The 12134-nt window shown below is 44.3% G+C and overlaps 1 protein-coding gene across 1 annotated transcript in view; it reads left to right on the top strand.

The window, feature by feature from the left end:
* The first annotated feature begins 4722 nt into the window (after positions 1-4722).
* The window catches only part of egln3 (egl-9 family hypoxia-inducible factor 3), a 35330-nt gene continuing 27918 nt past the window's right edge, over positions 4723-12134 (top strand). Inside the window, exon 1 of the mRNA XM_067991433.1 lies at positions 4723-6336. Within this exon, the coding sequence (XP_067847534.1) occupies positions 4933-6336 (1404 nt within the window). The 5' untranslated portion in view covers positions 4723-4932. The remainder of the gene's footprint in view (positions 6337-12134) is intronic.

Here is a 12134-nt window from a genome sequence, read left to right as displayed (position 1 = left end):
TTCTTTGAAGAAATAACAGAAAGAGTAGACAAGGGTAATGCAATGGATGTATTGTATTTAGATTTTCAAAAGGCCTTCGATAAGGTACCGCATTGTAGACGCATGACTAAGGTCGGAGCAGGTGGAGTCAGGGGACAGGTAGCAGAATGGATAGCAAGTTGGCTACAAAATAGGAAACAGAGAGTAGGGTTTAAGGATAGCTCTTCAGACTGGCAAAAGCTGGGAAGTGTCATTCCACAGGGATCGGTGCTGGGACCATTGTTGGTCACAATTTACATTAATGATTTGGATTCGGGAATCGGAAGTACAATTTCAAAATTTGCAGACAACACTAAATTGGAGGGTGTAGTTAATACAAAGGAAGAATGTATCAATATGCACGAGGACATTAATAAACTTGCAGAATGGGTGTGTAATTGGCAAATGAATTTCAATCTAGGTAAGTGTGAGGTGGTGGATTTTAGTAGGAAGAATAAGAAGGCCACATACTACTTGGACAATAAGAGTCTAAATGGGATACAGGAGCAAAAGAAATCTAGAGGTAAAGATCACAAATCAGTAAAAGTAGCGATGCAGGTTAATAAGGCCATAAAAAAGGCAATTCAATCACTGTGGTTTGTTTCTGGAGGGATAGAATTGAAAAGCAGAGAAGTTACGTTAAACTTGTATAGAAGCTTGGTTAGTCCACACTTGGGAGTACTGCGCACAGTTCTGGTCTCCATATTATAGAAGGTGCAAAAAAGATTCACAGGGATGATTCCAGAACTGAGAGGATATACTTGTCAGGAAAGGCTGAACAAGCTGGGGCTTTTCACTCTAGAAATGAGAAGACTGAGGGTGACCTGATAGAGGTCTTTAAGATAATGAAAGGGTTTGATAGGCTAGACGTAGAGAAAATGTTTCCACTTGTGGGGGAGTCCAAAAGCAGAGGTCTTAAATATGAAATAGTCGCTAACAAATCCAATAGGGAATTCAGAAGAAACCTCTACCCAAAGAGTGGTAAGAATATGGAGCATAGAATCATAGAATCATAGAAGTTACAACATGGAAACAGGCCCTTCGGCCCAACATGTCCATGTCGCCCAGTTTATACCACTAAGCTAGTCCCAATTGCCTGTACTTGGCCCATATCCCTCTATACCCATCTTACCCATGTAACTGTCCAAATGCTTTTTAAAAGACAAAATTGTACCCGCCTCTACTACTGCCTCTGGCAGCTCGTTCCAGACACTCACCACCCTTTGAGTGAAAAAATTGCCCCTCTGGACCCTTTTGTATCTCTCCCCTCTCACCTTAAATCTATGTCCCCTCGTTATAGACTCCCCTACCTTTGGGAAAAGATTTTGACTATCGACCTTATCTATGCCCCTCATTATTTTATAGACTTCTATAAGATCACCCCGAAACCTCCTACTCTCCAGGGAAAAAAGTCCCAGTCTATCTAACCTCTCCCTATAAGTCAAACCATCAAGTCCCGGTAGCATCCTAGTAAATCTTTTCTGCACTCTTTCTAGTTTAATAATATCCTTTCTATAATAGGGTGACCAGAACTGTACACAGTACTCCAAGTGTGGCCTTACTAATGTCCTGTACAACTTCAACAAGACATCCCAACTCCTGTATTCAATGTTCTGACCAATGAAACCAAGCATGCCGAATGCCTTCTTCACCACCCTATCCACCTGTGACTCCACTTTCAAGGAGCTATGAACCTGTACTCCTAGATCTCTATGTTCTATAACTCTCCCCAACGCCCTACCATTAACGGAGTAGGTCCTGGCCCAATTTGATCTACCAAAATGCATCACCTCACATTTATCTAAATTAAACTCCATCTGCCATTCATCGGCCCACTGGCCCAATTTATCAAGATCCCGTTTCAATCCTAGATAACCTTCTTCACTGTCCACAATGCCACCAATCTTGGTGTCATCTGCAAACTTACTAACCATGCCTCCTAAGTTCTCATCCAAATCATTAATATAAATAACAAATAACAGTGGACCCAGCACCGATCCCTGAGGCACACCGCTGGTCACAGGCCTCCAGTTTGAAAAACAACCCTCTACAACCACCCTCTGTCTTCTGTCATCAATCCAATTTTGTATCCAATTGGCTACCTCACCTTGGATCCCGTGAGATTTAACCTTATGTAACAACCTACCATGCGGTACCTTGTCAAAGGCTTTGCTAAAGTCCATGTAGACCACGTCTACTGCACAGCCCTCATCTATCTTCTTGGTTACCCCTTCAAAAAACTCAATCAAATTCGTGAGACATGATTTTCCTCTCACAAAACCATGCTACCACAAGGAGTAGTTGAGGCACATAGTATAGATGCATTTAAGGGGAAGCTAGATAAGCACATGCGGGAGAAAGGAATGAAGGGTATGCTGATAAGGTTAGATGAAGTAGGGAGGGAGGAGACTCGTGGAGCATAAACGCCGGCATAGACAAGTTGGGCCGAATGGCCTGTTTCTGTGCTGTAGTTCCGATGTAACCTGCCAACACTTGTGTGTCAGATAGAATATCACTCCTGTTTCATATCTTAGCAATTTCTACGTTATATATTTTACTGGAATTTATAGCGTGCCATTATTGTAGCTACTTTAAATGGGCTCTGCAACTGAATTCTGGGAGATTTTGTCTGTTATCTTTGTTTTTTTGTACTGGGAAGATGGAAAATCCACATACCCTGGCTAGTATGTAGATTATTATAGGCAGTATCCTAGCAGGTGAAATGGTTTGACTGTTTCCTGATACATATGACATGTGAGTTGTGTACTGCAAGAGTCAGAGAGCAACTATATGGGATGTTTATTTTTTCATTCTAGGGATGTCGGCGTTGCTGGCAAGGCTGGCATTTATTACCCATTCCTATCTCAACAGGGGATCTGTTTACCAGACTCGTAGCAAAGAACTGTGAATCTGGTATCTGAGAGCTGTTCTATTACTTCTGAAAACCTATCTTCGTTGACAGGTCTTTCATTGCCAGGAGTGTTTCGCAGTGGGTTAGCCTTGATTGATTATGAACAAAATCTGTCTATCTTCTTTTGTACAAGGCTGGATCAAAGAGAAGAGCTAGACATAACTAAGACTGGAGTAACTGCTGGCCTGTTCTCGCTGTATCACCAATATGGACCAGCGGCTAACAAGGCACTCCATGAAGTTCACATCTCATGTAAAGCTTTTAATCAAGATGCACATGTGGTCCAAAGTTACTCAAGAGATTTGCCAAGTCTTTTTGACTTATATTGGATGAAGCACAGGTGAGAAATTAAGTATTCTATTACTGTACTCATTCTGCTGATTGAACATTTTATTTTTGATATTTTTATCTCTTAATAAAATGAATCAGTTTTCATAGTTTGTTAGCATCTTATTTTCCATTGATTTTGGAGAGGTCAGGAATTAATGGAACAACCATACTGTTTCCAATGTACACAGCAATAGTAAAAAGGTCAATTGTTCACTCTGGCACACTATGTCCTAGATACTGAATGCATAAGGTTACACTTCAATTCATAAGGAGCGAGGGCTTGCATCTGGAAATGGACTTTTCCATTAGACTTGTGTAAAAAATATCAGAAAAAAACTTGAGTCATAACAACATGCTATGCAGAATCACACATAAAACATGAAGTTTATGTGACGTGCTGATGTGTACCCCAGCATGGATAAAAAACAAAAATTGAAAGTTTACATGAATGAGAAATATCATGGCATGAAAAAGCAATGATCTAATCTTACAGTTTCTACTGTTTGAGATACCACGCAAACCCCAGATTAGAATATTGATCAACAAAGAATGACATCGTGTACATACATCAGAACTTTTGCTACGTAGGTATTTTAGCTATGATATTCTTATATAATTCAGATTTAAGTATTTTATAGAGTGGTGAAAGTATGAAATGGACTGTCAGGGGAGATAATGGGGGCTGACTGTATCAGTAAATTCAAGACAAAAGTGGATAACTGATGAGAAACGTGATAGGTTATAACAGATATTATGGAATATGATATTTTCTAGACACTGGGACAGCCAGATGGAGTGCAATGGTTCTTTCATGTCCTGGGCATTCCTACCTTTCTATGCAGTTTGCGAAAACAATGACAGATGTGCCAATTCTCTAATATATGCAAGTGCTTTTGGAAGGCCCAAGGACCTGAAAGGTGCTATACATAAATTCAAGTCTTTCTTCCTTTTATTAGTGTTATTAGATAACAGGGCTTTTTGTAATATTTTACATTGTATATTTAATACATGTGATTTACAACTAAAAATAACACCATGCCCTAATTACTGCCAGCTCAAGTTATTCGATATCTAGAGTCGTGGTAGTGAATCATTGTCATTTTACACTTTCATTGATTTAAGTGGTTAGATTTTATATTTGATGCACATTAAACCGTGATAAAATTCAGTAGATTTTTAATTTATCTTGTTAACTGTTGATTTTGACAATACTTGTAATTGAGAAACTTTATACTTTCATGGAATATTATCCAGGCGTAGCCCTTTCAAGACATCGACTATGTAGGCTACCCATTCACTTCGATCAGTTTTGAGATTCCTACATAGAAATGCATGCGACGATTCACTTCCCAAAATACATTAGTCACATGGCCAGGAGTATAAATAAGAACAACTTGGTATAAATCCAGAGTTGAGATGTATTTTCTGATGCGCAGATATCAAACGTTCATTTCCTAGTAAGTGTTTCATAACTTCGTGGACAAATTTTCTGTAGCGGGGGAGGTAGATGGCGTTTTTAAATTTCTTCCCATTGGAAATGTCATAAAACGTTTCGAAAGCGCGCGCACTTATTGTGAATTGAAGGTTGCCTCAGGTACAATGGGTTTTACTAATCGAATCTGTGATTTATGATTTTGCTAAACTTTACAACCACTCCGCGTGAATAGTTGAATATGATGACAGGGTTCGAGCAGACCAAAAAGCAGGTCAGTGAGCGCGTGCAGGAGCGGCTGGGAAACGAGAGCGTCTCGCGGCACCTCGACTGCTCCGGGGAAGAGAACGTTGCGAGCACGCGCACCGGGCTTGAGGAAGAGAAGCAAGGGCGAGATCGGGATTGTTTCAAGACCGATGCAAATTTGTTTGACTTTGGCGATTCGGACCACTTACTCCACTGGCTGGACAAGGAGAATGGAACTCGGCAATGGAATCGAGCAGGCGGTGGAAAAGGAGGTTCTTTACCAGAGACTTGTTACCATGTTCCAGAAGTGAAGAATATGGAAAACGAATCTGACAGTCGTAGCGGGGCTCACGACGTGGGCACCACGCGCAGGTTGGGAAAAGTCGTTGCGGAACCTGAGAGCGGCACGGGTGTACTCCAACAGCTTGTGCAAGGTGACAGCACAGGCGGGTCACAACGGCTGGCTGTGGAACCCGACCGCGAGAATGAGTTCGAACGGCTGCTCGTGGAACCTGACGGCGCGAGTGGGCTCTTTGTCGGACGCGCGAATAACGACTGCGATGTGCAGCGCGTGGAAGCTACTGACAGTTCGCACTGCCTGGAACTGTTGTGGGAACATGACAACCGTGCCGGCGGGAGCGCGCCCCAGGCAGACTGGGACTGCGCGGAACCACCGCGCAAACGCCTGTGTTCCCAACAAGTAAATAAACACGCGGACATGTCGCTCCACACGTACAACACGAACTCTGCACATGCCGGCGCGGTTCACAGTCCTCCACTTGTGCAAACCCAAATAGCAACACTACACGGAGATTCTTTGGACCCAATGAATACACTTTTCACAAAAAGTTCAGATAGTTTAGAAAGTGACAATAAAGTAAAAAGAAAAGATGCAGATATTGAGGATGAACTACCAAAGTGTTCGAAAGGAATTTCTAATAACCGGGAGGTTCAATGTGAAGTAAAATGCGAATCGTGGGTAGTATCTGATACCTTGAATAAACATCTTTGTACTAAAACTACAAGCAATAAGAGAATGAACTTGCCAAGGCTGGTGTTAGATCACATAGCACCCTGCATGAATCAATACGGCTTATGTTTTGTGGACGACTTCTTGGGGCACAAAATTGGCGACAAAATTTTGCAAGAAGTTGTAGCTCTCCATCAGAGTGGTAACTTTGAGGATGGAACGCTGGCGGGTCAGAGTACCAGTTCAGATAAAGAAGTAGCCGCTCTAACTGGCACTCCCAATAAAACTATTCGTGGAGACAAAATAATGTGGGTGCAGGGTACTGAGCCTGGCTGTGCATCTATAGGACTTCTTCTGCAAAGAATGGATAAACTTATATTGCATGCCGATGGGAAACTTGGGCACTACAAAATCAGAGGAAGACATAAGGTCAGTAACTAAAATTACTTAATGCAAGGAGGAACACAGTGAAAACATAAATTCCAGTTTCAAAATATTCTTTTTTCTGCTCCAAGAATTAAAATGTTATTGTGCTTATGTTTCTACATCTATATCTAGAGTGAAAGTGCATTTTCTTATTTTGGTTGCAACATTAAAGTGTTCTGTAAGAACTTCTTTGGTATACTTCTGCCTATTAAATCTAATATAAATTATTCATTTATCAAACTAGAGTGTAGTATGTTGAATTATAAAGTTATGATACAAGGAGACCCAAATCTCACACAAACAGCAAATGTGCCAATTCCCCAACGTGCAGACAGGCCATCAGAAGTTGCCAGGCATCATTTTGGTTTTAGCCCCTACAACACTTAAAATGCTCAGTGTGGGGGGGGAACTAAAGTGTGTCAGCTACCATTGCCACAAAGGCCTGCACAGCATGGGTTAGTCAGGGGAATGCACTTGCGTACCCTTTTTGGCTTTGCATCTGACCTCCTACTGCTCCAGGAGTGAAACACTGCTATGGGTGGGATTTCTCACAATAGTTTTGTGAGATTAGAAATCCCAATCTTGCACAACTACTACATAAATTCCCGCTGTTAGCAATATTTCATCCCTGGGGCAACAAGAAGCAAGAGCAGAAGCTGTGCTGAGAATGGAGGGAAGGGGTAGGAGAGTACTAGCATGAACCGAGCGAGGATGAAAGGTTCCAGTGAGGACTGAAGGGAACGGGGTGAGAAGTGTCAAAAGGAACTGAGGGGAAAGAGGAGGGGAAGAGAGCCAGTATGAACCTGGAGGGGGAGGAGAGTGCTGGTGTAAACTGAGGGAAAAAAGTGCAAACATGAACAGGGAGGGAGAGGAGGTTGCCACAACAACTTGCATTTATAAAGCACCTATAACGTAGTAAAACGTGCCAAGATGCTTCACAGGAGCGTTATCAAACAAAATGTGACACCAAGCCATGTAAGGAGATATTAGGACAGGTGACGAAAAGCTTGGTCAAAGAGGTAGGTTTTACGGGGTTGGAAGCTCAGCTCAGGGTCAAATAGGATGCCAAGGTTGCAAACTGTCTGGTTCAGCCTCAGACAGTGGCCAGGGAGGGGGATGGAGTAGGTGGCTAGGGAATGTAGTTTGTGGTAGGGGCTGAATTTCAGTCTTCCTGATATATAATTGGAGGAAATTTCTGCTCATTCAGTACTGGCTTTCGGAGAAGCAGCGTGACAAATCAGATGCAGTGGAGGGATCAAGAGAGGTGGTGGTGAGGTAGAACTGGGTGTTTTCAGATGATGTCATTGAGGGGCAGCATGTAGATGATAAATAGGAGGGAACTAAGGATAGATACTTGGGGGACTCCAAAGTTAACGGTGTGGGAACATAGATCAAGAAAGTACTTCTGTGAATTGAGGGGGATGGTCAAAGGAGAGGAGTGTCTTTGTGAATTAGGGAAGATGAATAAAGGGGGGGGGTTGCTGTGTAAAGAGAGAAGGGAGTGCCCGTGAAGGGGGGGGTAGAAGAGTGCAATGTTTGAATTCTGATTGGCTACTCCTGTTCCTATGTTCCATTCAGCCCCTCGAGCCTGCTCCGCCGTTCAATTAGATCATGGCTGATCTGTACCTCAACTCCTTTAACCGGCGTAGCTCCATGTCCCTTGATACCCTTACCTAACCTGGTCTCTTGAATATGAATAAACTCAAGTGTCAGTGATTTTCCTTATATTCCTTATTCCTTATCAATCCATCAATTGTCAATTTTTTAAAAAATGTTTAAAATGTACCAGAATGCATCTTTTTTTAATGTAGTTCGGGGGAGGGGGGTGGCTGCCGTTTGGAAGAAGTGTGTACAATTCTAAATTTGCTGCCTACATCCCCGCTGCCCAATCATTCTTACCTTAATCCTTTTCTCATGTGATGTTAGCAGTCCATCCCAATACCCTCTTTGCTACACTCTTAATCCTCTTCAACACATCTTTGGTCCTCTCATCTTCAGCCTTCTTAAGAATCTTCACATCACTGCTCCCACAGGTCCCTGATTCCCATTCCCACTGCATGGACTTCACTCACTTCACCCACATCTCTGCACTCAGCCAATTACTCTGCTTATTTTGGAAGGATTCTTTCATGTGACTCCAATCTTGTCTCCCACAAAGCTCATCAACACATCATGTACATGCTGTTTATCTATTCAAACCATAGCTCTATATCCAGCCTCAAATTGCTGTTAATTATCTGTACCAGAAAAGAAACTGTTCTTCAAGGTCTGTTGTCAGTTTCCAATCTTCCACAATAGTCAACAATTCATCTTCCCTTCCTTCTGCTACTCATTTGCTACTCAACTTAATTGGCAAAATTTTATAGCTAGTTCCATTGATAAATTTTCCCTTCTCCACATTGTCCCACCCAGCTATATACCATGACTCACCTATAACATACCATACTGAATAATAAAGTCCCAGTGCGTTTCACAGAGGTGTAAGAAAAGTATGTGTATGTATATATGTAAAAAAAGTATAATAAATAGAGACCTAGAAATTGTTACAACCATTGTTTTACATTGAGATTAAAAGAAACAAAGTAAGTTGAACACACTGTTAACCTTGACTTAAATAAATGAAAACCCAATAATTCATAAATTGCCTGTGGAGCAGCTGAATGAAATTATAGTGCAGGGAAGGGTTGCCACCTTTAGCCAAATCCAAAACAAGATGGGGATAGGACAGAGGCAGGGCCAGGATGTGGCTTAAGGGAAAACTTTAAAAATTACATTAAGGCAAATTATTTCAATTGTTATGTGCCCTCAACATTCAGCTGATATGCAGAGAATATTTATTTCAATGCAGCCCCTTTCTATGTCTCCTGCATGTTTTCAGCTCTTTGCTTAGATGCTAAATATTTACTTTTTGTATCAATATTTGTACCCAGTTTTTAGTATTAGTTTCTATACATTTGGAGACATTCCCTTACTTCTTAGTTATAGTGTAAGGTATTTATTTGGACATTTTAATATTTTTATATCTGGGACAAGCTGCTCTTCATGCTAGTGGCATTGAACTTCTTATCAAAACATTAATGGTTTTGCAGGGACTAAAATAGTTTGAATTGTTCAGGTTTTGATATTTTCCTGAATGAAAAAAAACTGCCAAAAATGGCTAACACCTGAGAAAACTGGCACATGGTACTTTTTAAATTTAAAATAAAAACAAAAGGATGGCCTGCTCAAAAAACAGACTGTTTGGCCAAAAGGAGGACAGGTAGCAGTTATAGGGGGCTTGATTTTACCGTCGGGTTTCCTGTGGGTTTCCAGCGGGGGGGCCCCGAAAATCCCGATATCCAGTCACGTGACCGGATCGCGCCACGATCCCGACCACTTCCGGGTTCCCTGATGACGTGCGGGGCTGCGTGCGCGGCCCCCGCTGGTGGGAATCCCGCAGGCAATTAAAGCCAGCAGAGTTCCACTTGAGTGTACTTACCTTGCTTGTTGAGGTCATTAAATGAGCTGAATCAGCTGTCAAAACAGGAAGTGTGAGATTTTACCTTCAACGCAGAGTGTTTCACACACTGGGGGAAACAGCCTCCCTCCAACCAGGCGTGTTGCAGCCAGCAGCCTGTGGCAGCTGCCAAGGTGCACTCCACGGGGGAGAGCCCTCACCCACGCAGGAGGCCATCGCGTCACATAGGGCAACCCCTGCCCCCCACCACCCCCCGCCAAGCCAGAGGACAGACCGACTCGAAACCGCAGCCCCAGTCCGAGGAACCACCCACCTATCCTGCACAACCCCTCAGACCAACACCTGCCAGATGGGTGGTGCGTGGACACCCTCGGAGGACGAACAGCATGACCAGCCCCAGCAGCCTCGCAGTCCACGCCGTCCGCCGCAGAGACGTGGAGCCCCCCAACACGGTGCTGTTGCACGCCCACCTGCACAGCAGAAGGGAGGGCAACCGCAGAGAGAGATGCGTCGCAGAGGGCACTACCCTCGCCACAGGGTCCACAGACCGAGGCGCAGCTCCCCGGACCTCTCCGAGCAGCAGTGCACACGGAGGCGCAGATTCACTCGACATGTAGTCGTGGAGATCTGCAGGCTCTTTCATGCCGAGCTGCTCCTGGCTGGCCCCAGCACCATTTGCTTACCTGTCGCTGCCAAAGTCACCACTGCCCTCCACAACTTCTCCTCCGCATCCTTCCAGGGTGCAGCCGGGTACACCGCCGATGTCTCTCAGTCGTCTGCGCGGAAGAGCCCTGCAAATACACCTGCACCTACTCTGCAGTAACACAATGGGTGGCATCAGTGGTGGGTCCTCATAGTGATACCCAGGAGCGGGCATTATTGGACACAACAGACAGGATTCGCGGAGACATGGCAGTGGTGGTGCCAATATAATGTGTGATGTTTGTTGCTCTGAAATTCAATATAGGTAACACCCATGGCAAACCCTCAGACACCCCTGTGCATCCCCTTCATGCTCACGACACGTTTGCCTTACGCTGCCTACTGCACATATGTGATGCATGCCCTGTAGCTGCAGCACAGGTGGTGGCAGGTTGAGTGAGGCTGGCCGTGAGGGAGATGCACGAGAGGGTGAGTATGGGATAGAGCCATGAGATTGTATGAGGATTGGGTTGCGTGTTAGTGGCGGGGTGAGTACTGGCGAGGTGAGTAGGTGCAGGTAAGATGAGGATGGGGTTTGAGTGGGTATGAGGGGTGATGTGACAGAGTAGTGTTGGCGGTGCCGAAGGAGATGTGGGGTGGGGGCAGTGTTGTGGCAGACGGAGTGTAGGGGAAAGACTACGTGTTCTCACTGTGGCTGACCTACTGCGGTCATTGGAGCGCCTCCTGCACTGTATGCAGGTGGGCGATATGTTGGTGGTGCTGGTGACCTCCTCTGCCACCTCGAGCCAGGCCTTCTTGGTGGCAGAGGCAGGCCGCTTCCTCCCGCCCGCCGGGTGGAAGATCTCTGTCCTCCCCCTCCTCCTCACTCCATCTCATGATACCTGGGGTGAGGCATCATTAAACTGGGAGCAGCCTTCCCCCTGGGCTGCTCCATGCTGTAATTTGTTCCATTGGTTGCAGCATCTGCCAGTGGAGGACTGCCCCTTTAACTAGAGAGCCTCCAGTTGACAGATCGTACTGCGCATGCGCAGCCCGCCCGACGCGCAGACCAGCAGCGCGGACCCCGGCGGAGCAGGTAAGTGGCTCCAATTAGTGGATTGCCTGCTACGATCGCGCGGGCAACCCACTAATTTCACCGGGCGCGGAGGCCACGCTCCCGAAACCCAACCCGCCGGAAACCCGCAGGCCTGCTAAAATCAGGCCCAGGGTGTCTGGAAAACAATGGACTTTCACCTGTAGAAAAAATAGTTAGATATAGATCAGTAGTTGAGAGTGTTTTGCTTCATGTTTTACTCTGAACAATTCTATATAATTGCATCTAATTTAAATTTGTAAAATTGGCACCAACTTTCAAATGGGTTCTAATCGCCCCTTTTAAAGCCTGTAATTTTTGCTTGTGTGGCACTATAATACAGCCACATAAGATCATTATTTTTCAGTGCATTTACACCGCAAGATTAGCGTCAGTGTTACCTGCCAAAACCTCTCTGTCTTTCAACCTCTTTCTCCTCTTTTAAGACCCTCCGTAAAACCTATCCACGTGACCAAGCTTTTAGTCAGCCCTCCTTTGGCTGGGCTTCATTTCGTTATTTAATTACACTTCCGTAAAGCACCTTGGGATGTTTTCTTACATTAAAGGTGCTATGTAAATACAAGTTATTGTTACTACAATGCTTAACTT

This window comes from Heptranchias perlo, chromosome 10 (assembly GCF_035084215.1).
Source record: "Heptranchias perlo isolate sHepPer1 chromosome 10, sHepPer1.hap1, whole genome shotgun sequence".
NCBI classification, from domain to species: domain Eukaryota; kingdom Metazoa; phylum Chordata; class Chondrichthyes; order Hexanchiformes; family Hexanchidae; genus Heptranchias; species Heptranchias perlo.
Note: the sequence above shows the minus strand (reverse complement) of the source record. Positions and strands in the feature narration are given on the sequence as shown.